This window comes from Ooceraea biroi, chromosome 14, assembly GCF_003672135.1.
Source record: "Ooceraea biroi isolate clonal line C1 chromosome 14, Obir_v5.4, whole genome shotgun sequence".
NCBI classification, from domain to species: Eukaryota; Metazoa; Arthropoda; class Insecta; order Hymenoptera; family Formicidae; genus Ooceraea; species Ooceraea biroi.
The window spans coordinates 7,728,589-7,748,110 of NC_039519.1; the positions used below are offsets into that span (position 1 = coordinate 7,728,589).

The 19,522-nt window shown below is 42.0% G+C and overlaps 1 protein-coding gene and 1 long non-coding RNA gene across 2 annotated transcripts in view; one reads left to right on the plus strand and one right to left on the minus strand.

The window, feature by feature from the left end:
• LOC105283022 (protein bric-a-brac 2) overlaps positions 1-19,436 on the plus strand; it is a 47,404-nt gene extending 27,968 nt beyond the window's left edge. Inside the window, exons 4-9 of the mRNA XM_011345417.2 lie at positions 14,565-14,837; positions 15,080-15,212; positions 15,683-15,838; positions 16,559-16,888; positions 17,090-17,540; positions 17,701-19,436. Of these exons, the coding sequence (XP_011343719.1) occupies positions 14,565-14,837; positions 15,080-15,212; positions 15,683-15,838; positions 16,559-16,888; positions 17,090-17,540; positions 17,701-17,905 (1,548 nt within the window). The 3' untranslated portion in view covers positions 17,906-19,436. The remainder of the gene's footprint in view (positions 1-14,564; positions 14,838-15,079; positions 15,213-15,682; positions 15,839-16,558; positions 16,889-17,089; positions 17,541-17,700) is intronic.
• LOC105283021 lies at positions 6,147-9,802 on the minus strand. Its single transcript, XR_002193555.2, has 2 exons — positions 7,969-9,802; positions 6,147-7,376 (listed from the first exon to the last, which is right to left on the minus strand). It is a non-coding gene; the product is annotated as an uncharacterized LOC105283021 (long non-coding RNA).
• Positions 19,437-19,522: the final 86 nt, after the last annotated feature.

Genomic DNA, 19,522 nt, shown 5'->3' on the forward strand with positions numbered 1-19,522 from the left:
TCCAACTTGTAGCTATAAATTTTTTTACTTTGCACCGAAGCTCACATCGATGTGCGGTGGAAGTATCCTCGCTTTGCGTGGAAGGACATAAACCTATCTAGAGTTACATCCGAACGCAATCGTGTGCAAACGTGCTCGCGTTTGTTTGTTAAAACTTATCGCGTCTGATAGACGTTGCGTCCAGTTGCTCCCTTCGCAAGTCACTTGGGAAAGAATTTTTCATCGAATTATTGAAAGTAACCATGACGCTCGCATGTGGAACTTGTGTAAAGTATCTTCTGTAGCGCATTTTATCGTAATTTTTTTGTCAACTATTTAACTTTGTTACCGTTTAACATTATCGCTCTTCGCACAACGCAGTATTTCCACCTGCGCCATTGCTATGCATGGTCATGCGTATAATTAACGTTGGAACAATTGAGATGTGGTTTGCTTCGTAATCAAATTGCTTGGGTTTATTCCTGTATAAGTTGAAGTTGAACGAAGGTATATAAGATAAAATTAATTAATATAAATAATAATAACATTAAAACATTAATCGTGCCGAAAGTACTCATCTATTCGCCACAAAATAGATATGTCAATATTTCAAAAATTATCGTTGCTAACAATATTGGATTGCACACAATTTACATAAAAGTATATCAGTCGATTTGATTGATTATACGTGATTGATTTCATTACATGAAAGATGTTAGAAAGACATATCCACCACGCACAAAAAGCGTACCACCATTTTGTGCACCGACCAATACGTTAATCGCGTATATATTCGCGATCGAAAGTGCAAAGTGTCATATCACATCACGACGGGGTGAAACGTGTCAAAGTAAACGGTCGCTTGCAACGAAAAATTCCACCCCTTTGCGCTAGCTTTCGCGAGTGCGCTCGAAAAATCCGGCGGAGAAAGTTTGTTTACGAACGAGCTACGGACGGAATACGTATTCGAAGGGGTTATGTCGTCTGTGAGTTGTAGAGGTATTAAAGGTGTAAGATTATATTATGTCTGAGAGCTCTTGTTTGGATGTTGAAACAAAAAATGTCACATTTTTATTTCTTGAGAATGTCTAGCGAGGGTTGACGGCCATATCATTCAGACACTTTAGTTACCATTACATATACTTAAACATTTTTATATTAATTTACGTTAATTTATGTAGTTTAATAATTAATATATCGTATATCAATATCTAGAAAAAGTAAAAAAAAAGAAGTGAATTAAATTAAATTCTTGGTTTTAAACAAGCGATAAAGATCAATGGCATTGAATTATAATAATTTCATATTTCATAATAATAATCATATGATTTTTAAGTTTGCAGTGGTACCCTTTACCCTTACTTTATGTGATATTCAACGTGTTGGAACGCGTTCTCGGTTAGTGCCGAGTGTTATTAAAGCGAGTCGAAGGCAATTCGCGCAAGGCCTGAGATGCGAAACACGCCGACAAGTCTGGCGTGAATGCGAATTAAGCACGAGGAGGTTGAACGAGCCTCGGTATAAAAGAAAAGCCAAAGGATTTCGATTGTACTCTTCGATAAGAGACTGACTACGCGCTTATTATGCGTGCATTTTTTATTCTTTTCAAGGATATCAGATTTCTATCAAAATTATGAAATAGTTAATAATTTGATTTTTTAAGACTAGAAAACCATGAAACAAATGCAAGATAATTTCATATTTTATATTCATTATATATATATATATATTTATTTTCTCCGAAGCAAATGAGATTGTTGATTACTAACGGGTCTACAAATGGAGTAGATTTGCAATTGTTGGGGAGAAATTGCTTGGACAAACGCGCGATAATTCTTGAACACCCCGTAGAAAAGGAACATGCCCTAAAGAGTGCCGTAACTAGTAGCGGCCGCGCCGCCGGCCGGCACCACATCGATGCGGCACGAATACCGATTGCACAGCCGGTGGCGGCGGCGACGGCGACGGCGACGGCGACGGCGACGGCGACGGCGACGGCGAAAACAACGACACGCTCACTTCGGGAGATTATCCTGGTCGTCGTCCCGTGCCGAAGCTCCGCCGATAGATCGATCCTCTCTGTCGCCCGAATACCTCTCGACTTAACTCTCTTCGAGGTGTCCCGCCTCACGTCGCGTCCCGTCGTGGCGCGGCGCGCACACGCCGACGTCCTTTCGTCGGGGACTCGCTCGGATCGTCGCCAGGGTCGTGTCAAAATCGCGCGGCGCCTACGAGCCACTTCCGTCGAATTACGCTTTGAATTTCGTACGTCTTAAAAAGTGGTTATTATCATATCCAATTAATCATATCAAATTAGGACTTTAATGGGTTTTTTCTTTCTGTGTCTTGAACGCTCGCCACTATTCAATTTCCGGGAAAAGTGATGATAAATTCAATCGATCTTACTATCGATCCCGAATCTCGTTTCCTTTTTACTTCTCCCTTACGTAACTCTGATGGTCTTGGTCGACTTGGAGGGATAGTCTAGTCGCGCATGTCCGTCCGTCTGTTACAATCACAGATAGCACGTGTCTCCACGCGGCTCCCGTTGATGCTAAACGGGACCAAGTCCCTCGCGGCTCACTCGCGATGCATGGAGCGCGATGTCGCGCATACACCACTGCCAGGAGATCTTCCGTCCCTTTTCCGCGCCCCACGTGCACGCGTACGACGATCTGCACGTCGCTACGTGCCGGCGCGAGTACCTGACCTCGTCTCTGTCTATGCTGGATCGCCATATCCTTTCTGTCTCTCTTCCTCCTCTTTCGCTCTCGCGGATGTCTGCATCCGTCTTCGTCACGGCGCCGCCGGATCGCGTCTCTCTCGCTTTCTCTGTCTCTTCTTCTCGTTCGCGTTTCTCAATGTTTCGTGCAAGCCAAATTTCCCTCTCTTTCCGCCTTCGCGCCAGCGAGCACAGTCTCGCCAGTTCTGTATATGCAAGCCGTGTCTCGGCTACGTTTCATGCGGACCAAATCTCTCCTCTCTTTGTCTCTCGCACCAACAGCCAACCATGTGTCTCGGTCTACGTCCTGCTCTCGGGGTCGTCTCACCCGTTTCCGCACGCAGCTCCCATCCTCGTCGCTCCCGCGCAAGAGACGGCCACGTTTCTGTCGAGCACCGCAGACTTGGCTCGTCCCCAGTCCTCCCTTTGCCCCCGACCAACGACCGTACCCCGTCGAGCCCCACCACTCGATCGGCATCCCCCATCGGTGTCCCTACACACCCGTCCTGCCTCCCCCTCTCTTTCTCTCTCGCTCTCGTCACCCCCCCTCCCCCCCCGCCCCTGATACCCGCCGCGGCTGGTCAGGTACGCTTGTTCTCTCTCCCATTCGGTCGTATGCGCGGCCTGCCAGTTCACTCGCTCTCTGTCCTTCGTCGAGCACACATCCCCCACGAGTCGCTTCCTCGTCGCTCGAGCGCGCACTGAATCCATCCTTGTTTCCGTCGGCGAATTTCGCAGCGTTCTCCTCTTCCTCCGCCCGCTCTACTCCACCTCTCTTCCTCCTCCTCCTCCTTCTCTTCCCGCTCCTCCTCCGCCACTGCCTCCTCGCCGTCGTCATCCTCCTCTTCCTCCTCTTTCTCCTCTTCCTCCTCCGACGCTTCCTCCTGCTCACCGCGTCCTCCTCATCTCCTCGCTCCTCCGAATGCCGTGCGTCCTCAGCACGGAGCGCCGAATGCCATTTCACTTTCGTTGGGCTCTGCCGCGTAGGAGATCGGGCCCTGCCAGGAATTATCCTCTCGTTCCGCGCGCTCGTAACCTCCCCGTACGCGCGTATTTCGGTCGGCTTTCTCGCGGCTGCGTCGTCCGCGACGTCTACGATCACGACGACGACGACGACGACGACGGCGACGGCGACGGCGACGGCAACGGCGACGGCGACGGCGACGGCGACGGCGACGGCGATCACCGTGACACGTTATCTCGCAGTGACTTCCCGGCGATTTCTGCCTCCACCTCCGCATCGTCCTCCCTCTCACCCGTCGTCGCCGCCGTTTCCTCTTCTTCTTCTTCTTCTTTCGCTCTCCGCCGCTCTTCCATTTCCTCGGACTCTGTCTGCTGTTGCTGCTTCCCGACCATCACTTCCTCCACCTCCTCCTCCTCTTGCTCCTCTACTACTACCACTGCTACTACTACTCTTCCTCTTCCTCCTGCTGCTCCTCCTCCTCCTCGTCTTCTGTCTCGACGAGGGACCGTCCGCCTACGGAGTGCCGCAGCCAGGTGAGTGATAAACGATACAACTTCCTTCGCGCCCGGATACAGTGGAACTGGAGCATCGTCTCTCGTGAAAAGCACCGCATCGCGTCACAATATCGCTCGGGCCGCTAACGCAGCGATGAGACATTGCTCCCTCAGTGAATCGCCAAAGTCCGAAAGAGAGGAAGAGACCAAGAGTGCGTAATGAAGAGGGAGAGAGAGAGAGGAATAAATATGTGAAAGCGTACTATAGAATATTGTCGCGTGCACAAGCCATGCCGAATCTTGGAAGATCACAGTTCGCTGCGCCCGCATGGCGTTTCAAGAGATATTTTTGTGCTGAACAGGGCACTAGATGCAGACAGACGTACATGCCGGCCGTCGGCCTCCCCTTACCACCGGCACGACTCGGCGGCTCGGCGGCTCGGCGGCTCGGCGGCTCGGCGCGGCTGGCGTGAGATCCGGATTTGTTTCGTACTGCGGAACGCTCCGCTCGGCAACGTTCTCGTCATGCCGCACCGCGACGAAGCGCGCGGAATTTTGCAAGCCGCGCTCGATCGTCTCACGATTTCGAGGCTGTTGCGCTTTTCCTTCTCGGGGGGACTTGTCATTGTCTGAACATAACATCGTTACTTTCCAAGGTTTAGTAGGGAATTCGATGGCCTGTGCGAATTAGTGCACCTGAAGAATGTAGACGATACAGAAATGCGTGCAATGTGCACGGTATGCAAATCAAATCGCCAATACGTAAATCTGTTTGACAAAAATTTAGGCATTTGGGATAAACATCCTTGCATTGTGGGTGAAAATATTTGTACGCTTACTTTGTTTAAGTACTCTGATAAATGCAGATACAATAACTTTTAATGTGCATTTTAATCAAATTTTCAAGAACGCGGCCAGAATGTTTATATTTTCTTAACTATAATTAATATCGCTTTCAAAGTGAAGGATTGATTGCTTCGACAAGCATTCGATAAAAATGATAATTTAGGTATTGATGATATTGAAAGTTAAAACATTTAAAAAATTGAGTCTCGAGATTTTAAACTTCTAAGTGAATCTTACTTTAATAAACATTTTATCTGTGCTATTATATATAAATCGCGAAATATTATACTGAAAAGATCAAGTTAAATGGGAAAGCTTTCTACATGACACGAATGACAAAGATTTCGAATATTTAATATGATAAATAAAAGAAAAACATAATGCATAATGAATGTATTACATGTATTTGGAGATATGTCTCGTTCTTCCGCGATTATTTTTCTTCAAACAAGTCGCGCACATGGTTGCATTCGAAAGATACACTCAAAGTGAATATATTTATTGTGACTAATACTAATAAAACTGTGCAAACTGCTGTTACAGTTGACATGCATAATTTTTGATCAAGTAGCTGTCGGATCGGTTTCACCGACTTCAGTTAACGCTAAGCATGCTCGATTTAATCTTTCTTCTTTGTTTACATTGCAGCTAATGCAGACATTTATGAGAAGTGAGACATGAATTAAAGTACAATTAATGTTAATCGATGTTTGTCTGTTAAAGTCTGTCAGCAGTAAATTGATCGTTTGATCCATTACTTTCGATTTGTATCTCTATTCTTTTAAACTTGCTACTTCTATATATATATATATATAATATCTTTAAGAGAAAAAAAATATAATCAACTTACGTACAGAGATTAAAGGAGATTGTACTATCAGTATGTACAGTTAGTGAAGAGTTATAGATGAACTCATGAGAAAAATGAGATAGTCAATTGCATTAATTAACTTGGAGTTCTTATACCATATTCAAAAATCAATATTACAAAAAAGTTTTAATAACGCATTGACAATATCATAGAATACTAGATAATAAGTATGTAAAAACATATTAATATAAGAATTATTAATGTTGTGAGAAAGGAAAGAATATTGTGAGTAGGATATTCCACAGCAATAAGTATCGATACTGCAAACCATGTGTGTATATCAGTATATTTTCTGTATTAATCACTTACACAAATCTTTTCAATCAATATGTATCTTCAAGCTGCCAAAGTAAATGAACCAACGATACCTTCTCTGATTTGTTGAAAAGTACATTATCAATTTTCTTAGATATTATGACAAGTACATTGTACATGAAGTAACATTATTGCACAAAACGATGGGCTAAGAGTTAACAACACGTGTCGTTGATGCCGCGTGCGCACTTAAAGTTTACGAGTTTTGCCTGTAGAGTAAATTAACTCAACGAGTTATCTTTCGATTGTTAATCGTTTTTATTAGTCAGGCAACTTAATTCGGTGCTTTTTTTACAAAACTGACTTACTCTCTTTTTTTCGAGAGGAGATTCGTCAGCTGCCTGATAGATGGAGAAAAATACTAGAAAGTAGTGGCGAATATTTCAAAGATTGACATGTTTATTTTTTTGTAAATAAAGATTTAATTTCTTCAATAAGGTACCGAACTAATTTGCTCATCCAACATATCAATACAAACTCTAAAGAAAATAAGTGTCAGAGAAATAAATCTATAATGTATTTTTTAATTTAATATATTTTTAATGAAGTTGCAACCTTAGTGAGAGTTCTACCGCTGGCATCAGCTGTCTATTTTCCCTCAGAAAGTGGAGGATTTGTGAAAGAATTTTAAAATAAAATTTCACTTTTTATATAATGTGTACACAAAATAAGATTTGAAGTGTAATGTGTCAAAATACTTAATTTTATGAGAAAACTTCTGGAAAAGTTGTGATATCTGTGCATTACATTAATACTGTTTTCTACAGTGTTATAATTAACGTGTCGAAGCCATAAGTGATTACTTAATTGATTATGACTTGATTATTTTTAATATATGTGAGAAACCGTCGCGTTTAGCACTCGAATCATAATAGCACAACTCTACGAGCAATTGTTGAGTGAGTAAGTTGACGATAAAAATGCGTGTTCGACGGAAAATACCATCTTGTTTGTTCGCGAAGTCGTGCATCTGTGATGCTCGTAGCACCTGTCTCAGCATCCCATGAGAAGGTGCGCTCGTAAAAAGATCCGGAGGTCGCACTTCTTCTCCCGGGAAGGCTATCGGCATCAAGAGTGACTCGCTCTTACGAGAGTCCTTTAAACTGCGAAGCCACGCCGTTCCCATTATCTGGTTTCCTCGCTCCTTACATTCGTAAATACACGATTGCGCCGACAATCGTTGCGCTGTAGTGCAAATCATGCGACAAACTGAGCTTCTCTTTATGAATATTGAGTCAAGGACATGATAATTTAAGAAAGTTATAACAAAGCAATATACAAGATAGTGTGGCTTGAAGATAAATTATCGACGTTAAAGATTCGACTTTATTAAAAATAAATACTTAAATGTAATATTAGTTATGTACATTATGTATATACGTATATACGTATGTACGTATACATATGTATATATATGTATATACGCGTGTCGATACGTCGTCGGAAGTTTTAAGACGGGAAGTCTTAAAGATATGTACTCTCGTTGATATCGAAAAGTTCTTTAATCAAGAATAAAACATATCGATGTTTGACCAATTGAAATATTATTTTACATAGTGCTTTATGTTGTTGTATGAAAGATTGGTAATCGTCTAATATCAGAAGCAAAATACGAAAGCATTTGACAGTTATGAACATGTATAAACATACAACAATATGGCATAAAAGAAATTCGTAAACATGTTTTATCGTTATCTAGTAATTAACAATACTTTTCTATGCATGCACTTCAATATAAACCTAATAATAAAAATCAGCAAAACAAAAATGTACTTACTTTTGGAAAAATTACATGCTTCCCACTCGGATTATGTAAACCCCAGCAAAATTTCACTTTTGTAATGCTCAACAGTTTATGAGTGACTGAACTGGACCAGTAGCTAAACATCTTCAGATATCTAGAATACGAATACAAATATCGATGTATAATATATCGATACTATTTCGAAGTATCTTATATACTCTTGAATGCATCGCGAAAATCCGCGGGAAGACACTTGCTTGGTCGTGTTCTTACGTTTACTCCGAGCGAGCACGTGGTACGGCCAGGGTCGTGCTCCCATTCAGAAAGGAGGTTATGTAGCAGCGCGGAGAAGCGAGAGAGAAAAGATAGATAGAGAGAGAGGAAGAAAGAGAAGGATATACTCGTGACGCCCGTTACATTATCAATTCCGTTATGGCGCCGTATTCGTAATAGTGGAGACGACCCTACGACCGTCTTCGGGGATTCCCCCTCGCGTTCTCTTCTCACCGGCGTGCTTTCGCCTCGTCTCTCTCTCCCCTTATCCCATTTGTTCTATCCTCGTTTTTCTCTTCCCCCTCCCCCCCCCCCACCTGTGCTCTTTTTTCTCTGTTACTCCACTTCTTCCACTTCTTCTTCCTTTCTCTCTTTCAGTGTCTCTCTATATATAAAGCACCTTACTTTCCCTTAGTACGCTCTCTTGGCGAACAACCCTCCGTCGCCCTTCTGCCCCACCCGTTCCTTCCGCGTCCTCCTTTCCGTTTCCGTGAAACCTTCCCACGAAGGTCGATCTTTTTTGCGGATTTACACCTGTTGGACCTCGCTCGCTCCCTTTCGATCGCACACTTATTCTTTCGTGGATAGAAATGCCGCTCGTTTCGATCGTCAATTGCCGAGGATTTTTCCAGTTTCATCGATGTACTTCTCGCGAGCCTAAATGCGCAAATTCTTTTCTATCGCAAATACTTGAGCGATAGACAAATCTATAAATGGAAAGAAATAAAATGTAATCTCTCGATTTTTAATTGAAATGATAGAAAGCGAATAGAGATGACGGAGTGATATAGATAAGGTTAATAAAGTCTGTTACAATACCATTTAATATTGTGGTTATAGTTGTATACGAAAGTTGTAAAGTAATTATAACTTTTGAATTTCATAAAATTCGAGTTTACGTCACGAAAATGAGCAACACTCTAAGACCTAACTCTCTCCCTCTCTCGCAAAGATATCTTTTATATTAAAAAAAGACTTGGTACTTTTTATATCTGTGCTTTCAGGGACAAGCTTTCAGAGTTTTCTTTAAAGAAGAAAATATATTCAACAGTACTTTGTTCCTGAACAATAATTCACAACGCATAACAAGACATATTGTAATTACTTCAAACTTTTGATGAAAATGTAAAGATAGACCAAAATGTTGGTATCTTAAAACAAAATATATTTGCGATTTCTCGTGAAAGATAGCGAAGGTGATAGTGATAATGCGTAATGAAACTTTCCCTATAGTTTCTACTATAGAGTTTTACTCACTTTACTTAAATCTCGCTCTGTAGGGGAGAAAGAGAGAGAGGGAGAGACGTACGTTTACTTTCACGCTGATTATCAAAAAAGTTATCGGTCGATTGTTCTCGTTTTTTCGCCGATTGGCATGGTTCGAAAGAAAATGCAACACAACGAAATACGAATCGCAAAGCGAAGCTGTCGCGGAAGGGAAGAGGGGAAGAGGATCAGGCTTTTTCGTAGCCGTCTCGCGTCAATTAGTCCGGGATAATTGGTCGGCCGATGCCCTTGAACCCTAAGTATTGATTGGTGAGGTCGGATTCTGCCGGTGTGGCTGTGTCCCTCTTGCCTCCGAACCGATGGCACCACCCCTATGCATCCACCTCCGAACCGACCAACCGACCAACCAACCAACCACCCCACCCCACCATCCTATCCCGCTGCGCCGCCGTCGCCGTCGCCGCCGCCGCCGCCGCCGCCGCCGCCGCCGCCGCCGCCGCCGCCGCAGCCGCCTAACCCCCCTTTCGACTCCCGCCTTCCGCTCCCGCTACCCCGTACACGCAACCCTCCGTGGTTCTCCAAGTGGCATCGTCGTTAAAACGCCGCGTGTCGGCGCAAAGGTTTTCCGCCCTTTATTTATTTAATTGAACTTTTCGAAACGCCATTTCCCGTGAGCGCAATCCGAGCTTACCCATCGGTAAGCTTTCTCCCTCCTGTTGCTCACTGTCTCGTTTCTCATTCCTTCTGCCCTCGAATTCGAGGGCGAGTCGACGACACCATGGACGAAATTTCACCCGGGGATTTCCGCCGAGAGCGCAAAGAACACCGAGAACATCTCGTACGAAGCACGAAGATACGGTTCATTGCCGCGATAATTTCGTCGCAATCGACGAACCCTCGGTAGCGTACAAAGCCCTCTCCTCTTCTGTTCCTCTACCCCGCATTCCGCTGAATTTGATTTACCGTGCAACATGTCTCTCGCGACAACATCGATCGCGTGCCATGCATTTACGGGGTCGTTACGTGAAAAAGTCTATTCCTAATTTTCTTATTATTGAGGGCTTATTAGTTACAGTTTAGAGTTTCTTAGATATTCTGAAATTTTACTTGATAACTTTATATTAATGTATATAATTTTATGTATGATATATCTGTAGTCTTAAGGTTTTACATTACGCAATTGTATAATTCTTAATTATGCAATTAATGATATACATGTTGCAATACAGGATTATTCTTCATGTTTTCTCAATGAGCTAGTTTTTATAGTCGTTACATTTTGGTCGATATATTGATTTTCACAAATTACGAGCAGCAACCTCGGGGCCTTTTTAAATTTTTGGTCACAGGGTTACAGTCAATAGAACGTAGGCAAGTATTAGGGTATATCTCTCTCTTTTATCATCTATTATCATCATCATTTACAATTACATTATCATTACATCTATGTCACAAGTCTTCTGCGTTTTAATTATATCGCTTGCAGATTATAACTTTAAGAGAAAGAAGAAAACATAAATGGTAAACATGAAAGCAATAAACACTTAATAACAAATGCAAAAATTTATATGGACGTTAAGTGAATGAACAACTAGTTGTATCTACTGAAATTATATCACACTTTACAACCTGTGTCCTGCGACGAAAGCGGTTGTGGTATTGGATGAAAAGATGACAGAGACCGTTTCTACAACCGACTTTCTCCAACATTATACCCCTTCCACAGCAAGGAAAAATTTAGTTATCAATAATGCTATGTTGAAATTTTTAATTTTGATCGCTTATCCATATCCTCATTATTAAATGAAGATGTTATTGAAAAGGAAAAAAGTGAGAGACGAGAAATATTATTTCAGATAATCTGAAACATTCAAGAAATTCAATATAAACATAAAATATTTTATACTCAATATACTCAATATCGCATTTCATCGATTCAATATCTAATACTTCAGATGTGAGGTGTTGATGATACATAAATGCATAAATGCATAAAAGATTGAAATTTCCCGTTATAGTTTTAATAAGCGTGTTTCTCGAGAAACAAGAATGCATATACAAAGTAAGAAGCCTATTATTACACATTCGTAGAAAATAGTTACGTCGATGCTAAATGCACGCGTCCTAGGTTCGTGAACCGGGGCGCGATGTTCCTTGCCAAAAGCCGTGCGGCTGTCGTCGTCACGCTGGGGGCGGTCGCTCGTCCGTTCGCCCGTTCGCCCGTTCGCCCGTTCGCCCGTTCGCCCGTTCGCCCCGACGGAGACGCTCGATTATCGTGTGCCCCGCGACCCGAGCAGCGGCATCAAACTCCCAAGCCGCCGAGATCGAAGATCCGCGGACATTTCGGGGCGGCCGTGCACACGCCCGGCCATAACGAGCCGGTGAACGTGCGAAGGTGCGAGGGAGACCGCGAGAGCGACAGGAAAGGACAGGCGGACGTGTGCGTGCGTGCGTGCGTGGAAACGCTTGGAAGTCATTGGTGTCGATGCCATCGCGAATGCCGAGGAAAGCGAGAAAGAGGGAAGAGAGAGCGTGTGCGTCAGGGGTTGGGGGTGGTCGATACGGCCCTCGGGCCGCGACAGCCGCGTCGGAGGCCTCCCCGTTCTTCCTGCAGGCGTTTTTGCCTCCGCCGCGTTTCAGCCCTCTCTTCTCCGCAACCACCTCCCGCCGTGCCACGTCGTCACCGTCTTTCTCTCGGTTCTCTCTTATCCTCTGTCTGCGTCTTTCTCTTCTTTTCTCTCTAAACTCTTTTCGCGTGCTCTCTCTCTCCCTCCCTCCCTCCCTCCCTCTTCTCTCTTTGTCACACTCTCTATCCATGCTGCCTCTCTTTCCCCTGTTCTCCGCCCACGCAACGTGTTTCAGCCGCCACCGACACCCCCCTTGGTGCAACCTGCCTCTGTCCCCCGCCGGTCCTCTTCCTCCTTCCACCTTCTTCCCCGCGCTCGCTACTCCCCCGCGGTGCCACTCTCACGCCGCCGGCAACCGCGCAGACCCCGCCTAATCGTGCCACCCCCGGCTTGATTAAAGAACAGAGAGGCTCGGCTTCGGCACGAGGGTTGCAGCCGTTAGTTCTTCTTTCTCTTTCTTTCTTTTTTGCCTCTTTTCCGTTTCTCTTGTCTCGCTTATATCATCGTTGTTTCTCCTCTCACGCTTTGGTCATCATCCGTAAAGTTCTCACGAGATTTTCTGTGCGGATCGACCACGTGGACCCCGTAACGTTCCAAGAAAACACGCGATTTGATTCGTCACGCAGAGGTGACGTTTGTCATCTCCTACCATTGTGATCTCATTTCTTCATTGTTTCACCGTTCATTCATTTTTTAAACTTCTTTCCGCCCCGTACCGTAATTTCAAGGTCACTTTGCATATTGCGAATTTGTATGATAATATTATAAAAATTTTTAGTTATGTTATTATATGTAACTGTTTAAAAAGTATAGAGTGTAATACATATTAAATGCTTTTTAATCGAACTTCTTTATATTTGAATTTAATTTATAATATAATATCGAAATACATCAAAGAAAAATTTTTTACCTAATTAAGAGCTAATTATAACTACATGGTTTGTACACATTTGAATTTTTCTCACAAAATATTGTTTATTTTCAAACTAAAGATATTAATCCGGAATTTAAAAAAATTGTTTAGTAACTATTAATTACTTTTCACATTTTCGTACGCGTGCAATTTCCCCAATTTCAGAGATTTTAATTTGATAAATAATTCCAGAATATAATTTGTTTAAATACATTTCGTTATTTTTAAGTCTGAAAAAAGAATTTTCCTTCTTATGTTAAATTAGTTTATATTTACATTCAATACTTATAAAAGCTGAAGAAAAGACACAAATGTGGCGATAACTTTTCATGTTTGAGACAGTCTCTTTTAAGATTTCTGAATTCCGTGTCGTTAAGAGAATTCAGATCAAGGAGCAACACATTTTTCAACGCGGATCGTTGCGTCGTGGCTCGTCGAAACCAGATCGCCGACGCTGATTTTCAGAAGCGACGATTGGTGGGTGAACGGACGGTGCTCGACGTCGTCGCCGCCGCCGACATGAAATTGCACCGCCGCCGGGCGGAATGAGATGCCGGGACGACGAGCTTTTCGCGCGAGAAATATGCAAATCCAATCGGACCGGACTCGCGCGGTCCTTCGTCCGTCTCTCGCAAAGCGGTTTACCGAAATGAGTATTTTTCTATTCCACGCCCGCGCCTTGATCCTCGAACGCAGTCCTTCCACGTGCTTGGTTTCACTTCATGGCGTTCCGATTATTTGATCGTGATGGCTAATTAATTAATTACTCGCTGTTGAAACGCCTGGCGGTATACCGTTATTAGCTCTCGACTCGAAACATCGATTCTTGCGTTTCAACGGCGATTTATATGCGAAATTTATGCAGCAAACATGTATTTGTTTCTCTTAGCAAGCTATGAGAATTAATTTCAAATAATATTTTAATATTGCCAGAACAATTCAATAAAACAAAAACTTATTATGTTTGACCAAACTAGCAGTTTATTAATTGAGGAGACACTACGTTTCGGCCAACGGTTCAGGCCCTTCTCAAGTGAAATACAGTAATTTTCTGCAAAGTTTTGCCGATGGCTGTTTACGATCCTATTTTGAAATATATCTGACATTTGTTTTCGTCGGTTTCACTTGTTGTTTGACCGTGGTTCCTTTCGGTTGTCGATTGAATCCCTAGCAGCATGTACTTTGGTCACATTTTCAGCCAGTAAGTTTTGCTTTAATTTGTGCAATTTCATTGTATTTAATTTTTCTTTTAGCGTTTTGAATTGTATTCCGTTAACGAATGTGTAAAAACTTTGTAGAAAATGACTGTATTTCACTTGAGAAGGGCCGAAACGTAGTGTCTCCTCAATTAATAAACTGCCAGTTTGGTCAAGCATAATAAATGTTTGTTTTATGTATATTTTAGAATACTTTGGAGTATATCTTAAAAAAGATGAAAACTGTATAAGTAGGCTGTTAATAAATTATAGCTCAATTGTCAAGAAATAATCATGTACTTACGTCTCTCTCTCTCCCTGTGTGTGTGTTTTATTTTGAAGTTATGCGTTGACATTTCTCAAATCTGTAACAATATCTGTTTTCTTTCACAGTCACTGTTGAAAACGGCCGATCAGTTGAAAATCAAGGGCCTCTGCGAAGTGCCAGAAAACAGGGACGGTCCACCACCCGTCAGTTTGAGTTCACCGCCAAGAGAATCGGGTACTCCGAGGTTAAACTACACAAAACTGAAGAAGCACCATCAGCGGTACAAACGGTCCAGAATCGAGCGGCCTACGTTCGAGCCACGCGCTACCGATCCGAGACATTACGAGCGTTACAAAGAGGAAGAGGGGAACAACGATTACAGTCGCAATAATAAAGAGGTAACTGGATTGAAACAATATTAAAGAATTTTTTTAAATCATTGGTTTGTAGTTTATTTTATTATTATGAGACATGATTGTTCAATATGTATAATTTTTGGTAAATTCTAATAGAATATATATCGTTTATAATACATTTAACAGAAATGGAATGCATAAAAGAGAGAGAGGAAACGATTGTCCCGCTTCGTCAGCTTGATCTTGTCAGAACTTATATTAAATTTGTATTGGATATTCCACAGAATCACCTGGACTGGCAAGCTGAAGATGAAGAGTGCACGGAGACAGCAACAGCAGCAGTAGCATTAGAAACTTGCCAACGTAACAACAATAATAATAACAACAACAACGGTAACGGGACGAACAATAATAACGGTAAGTCAGTTGACTGAGAATTACGCCTCACACCTGGCTATTATTCATGTATCATTGTAGGAGGGTCCTTCTTTCTTTTCTTGATCAGTTTTCAAAAAATATTATACGCACGCCCGCGTCGCGTTGATCCTGAATCTTTAGAGTTTAATTTATGGATTGAATTGGTGAAATTTGTTAATGAAACATTTGTTAATCTTGTAGTTTGTTATTTAATGATATCCAAATATAGATTGATTTCGTTTAGAGTATGTATAAATCGCTTAATGACTTTATCTGCCAGAAAATGTTTTAACATATTTTTTTCAAAGATAATATATGAATCTGTTGTAGGAAAATTTATGGCTGGGGAAATATATTTTACTGTATATTTACACACGCGGCATGTTCGCGTTAAGAAAGTGCCAGGTGTGAGGCGATTTACCATTTTGCAGGGTTGATTGGGACGGACCCTTTTCACGTCGAATAAAAAGGTGACATGTTCTGTCACACAGGGCTAGGTCACTATGGCCATCATCCGGATCCTGGAGAGGTCGATTTGCCCCCTGAGACCCAACCTACTCCGCCCAGCGCCACCTTGGTCGGCACCACTATCACCCATCTGAGAGATCCGGATCATCATTCTACAGGTATAAAACTTTACGCTACTTGAACCGTTCTCAAGGCCAATCGTGACAATCGTAACGTCACAGTCAGAAAAGGTAAAAAACAGTAAAACGGAAAGTAGAAGCAATCGTTTTTAACTCCTTCGTGACCGAGTTAACTTTTCTGATAATTTTTGCTAATGAACAAGCGCGGAACAAAAGTAGGACATCAACGTCCCAGTAGACTTTTGAATGCGAAGAAGAGTCTTAAATGAAATATATATATCTTACCAGTCACGAAAGGCTGAGATTGAGATAGAGAAAATGATATACATGTACACGAACCACAGAGAACATTTTTTTAAGCCGTACGAACGGCTAACACGACTATTGTATCTTTTTATTCGCCACTTATAAAGGGTAGTGGAGTATGGGGGTAAAATACTATAGCTAGCTGAAAGTGCATTAGGCGGACAGGGAATCAAAATAATTGGCCTAATCGTGCTTAACTGGTCGCGATTAGATTTGCGTTGCTCGGCTCGTAGTAACAGCCCACGCAACCTCATTTACCGTCCCTTTGCGTCCAGTTTCACCTTTGACAGCGTTACCTTATCGATCCTCAGGTATCGTCGAAACTTTTCTCCGTTGTTTTCGCGAATCTCTCACGAAATATACCATTCCTGCACCGAGAGAGAATTTCTGCGGTGCAACAACTGTTGCGTATCACGCAACCCGCATTTTCCATTTTCCATTTTCCGTTCGCAGAGATACAAAATTGCGACAGCGTTAAGATCAAGTTCGAGACGTTGCACACGATGGACTCGTCAGACACGATCGACATAGATAGCCACATGTCAGATCGAGCGAGCGTGAGCTCGAAGAACGCCGCCGATAGTGACAACATGATGATGATAACGCCGGAGCTTCTCGGATTGATGCCGTCGGGAAGCTCCGGTCATTCAGACTCCGGCGAGAACAACTCGAGAGGACAGTCAAGCTCGCATCATCATGGCTCAAAATCGTGGACGCAAGAGGACATGGACGCAGCTTTGGACGCATTAAGAAATCATGATATGAGTCTGACAAAAGCTTCGTGTAAGTAAATCGACTTTGGAGCTCAGTTAATTAATGTAATTTTACTTTTATTCATATACCATGGATAACATATTAATTTGTAACGAGAAGAACGAATGATCTCTTGTCTCAGATTGCAATTCAGACCACGCGTAATCATTTCATACATCTAGGTTTAATATAATATATCTCATTGTCAGTCAGAATTTATCACCATTTTAGCAACATTCGGTATTCCGTCAACTACTCTGTGGCAACGGGCGCATCGATTGGGCATCGACACACCGAAGAAAGATGGTCCGACGAAATCGTGGAGCGATGAAAGTCTGAACAACGCTTTAGAAGCGTTACGCACTGGCACTATCTCGGCTAATAAAGCATCTAAAGCCTTCGGTATACCTTCCAGCACGTTGTACAAGATTGCCAGGAGGGAAGGCATTAAACTAGCCGCGCCTTTTAACTCAACCCCTACGACATGGTCGTCCGCTGATTTGGATCGTGCTTTAGAAGCGATAAGATCCGGTCAGATGTCTGTACAAAGAGCATCGACAGAATTTGGTATACCCACCGGTACTTTGTACGGAAGATGCAAGCGGGAGGGAATCGAGCTTAGCAGGAGCAATCCTACTCCATGGAGCGAAGACGCTATGACTGAGGCTATCGAGGCCGTTAGGTAATACTCGCTCTTTTTCTCAAGCTCATGTCAATGCTTGCGTCCACAGAAATCCTCGCGAGAAACGAGTCTTTCTCAGTTCTTAACGCGTTTCCTTCATATCGTTGGATATCGTTTCATTATCAGCAGAATAACGACGCTTCTTATTTTATCGTTACAGATTAGGGCATATGAGCATCAATCAAGCAGCAATCCATTACAACTTACCATATTCCTCGCTGTACGGGCGTTTCAAAAGAGGCAAATACGAAGAACCAGTCGTCGGTGAGATTTCACAGGACGGCAGCAATCCACATTTCCATCAGAGTCCCAACCAGAATCACTCGTCCGCCCTCCCGGATCAAATGCCTTATCCGGGCAGCTGAAACTTACCTCTTTATTAGAGTATTAAGTTAGCTTAAGGCTCTAGACTTTTCGATTCGTCGATCGTCGCGCTGCAACTCCTCGAAAACAAATTCTTCGATGTACGTACACGTGAGAGGGCTATTCCAAAAAAATGAGATGAGAAATCGATTGGGGGAACGCCACTACAAAGAAATATACATATTGTAACAGCGGAGAGGAAGATTTACCCGCAGTATTAAAGGCGGATCGCGGTAAGCGAGCATTATGTACATTGTATGATTTTTATGCTGGGGCAAGAAAAAAATCGTAGATTATACTATAATAATTTATATATAAGAGTTATTTATAAAAGAGAGAGAGTGTGTACAGAGATCGAGCAGGTGCCGTCCTTGACGGAACTACTTTTAGCATTTTAAGTCGCCTAAAAGAACGATATGAAAATAGCTGTGACGAGATAGTTTTTTCTTTATTGAAAACGACATAGAACCTGTAATAATGATTTTGATCGGTACTTTTGTGAGACTTTTTATTACCGTGAAATGATAAGAGCGGCAAAATTCCCGTATGCGAACGCGCATTATGAACGAGGCAAAAGTATACAAAGTGCGATCGAAAGGATGGTACAACCGTGCCTCTTTAAAACAATACTACGAGACTAATTTTATTAATCACGTTTCATCAATTAGTTAATGAAACCAATTTTCCTCTATTGTTATTCACAAAGCTGTACTTATCGAGTTATAGATGTAGAGTGCATTAAATGTGAATCCATAATTCACCGGGCACGGCTTTGCAAGGAGCAACAAAAGTACCAGTCTCAGCAATTTCTTCAATTAATTAAAAAAAACTCGATAAAATGTACGCAACATTGTTTTTCATATTTGTTTTTAAACTTAATCATTCACATTGAAAGTTGAACTGACATGTACAAATACGATAATCGCAACCGTGTCACTTGATAAATCTTACGTTTGTTAAGTGTGTGCGTATCCACTAGATTTTTAAAATCAATATTTTCAAAGACTTTTATTTTCAACTTATATTAGCATGAGAAATCTCGAAAAATCGTTTCTGGTTGTGCCATTATTTCGGTCACATTTTGTTTATATATAATTTAGCGTTACCCGCAAAATTTGAATACGTAATGATGAAAGTGACATATGTGAGATAGAAACGGTTAAAGAAAAACGATAACGACACAAGATTCATTCGTCACAAGCAGATTTTTTTCTCTTTATGGATTTTTCCTTGCAAAGCTGTAAGGACGTGTAAAAGTTGCAAGTGCATTTCGTTTCGTTACATTGAACAATCTAATTTTTACATACAATGAATCTAGAACAAGAACTTGTTCATTCTCAGAATATTGTTACAGCCTAATTTTTATGGTATTTTATCTGCTAAGTTTCTAGCAGACAAAATTCAACGAGGAAATTCACATATGTGCTACAGACATTTTTTAAATATTACATCTCATCAGAGTGGACTGATAGATAGTATTTTTCTCAATTTTTTATTTGTCAATTCTTTTGTGTTACGTGTTTTATTGAAAAAGATGGAAAACAAATAAGAGGAAAGAAGTTTTCTATAAAAGGTAAAGCGTAAAAGTAGATATATACAGCCTTTACCAGTTTCTTAGA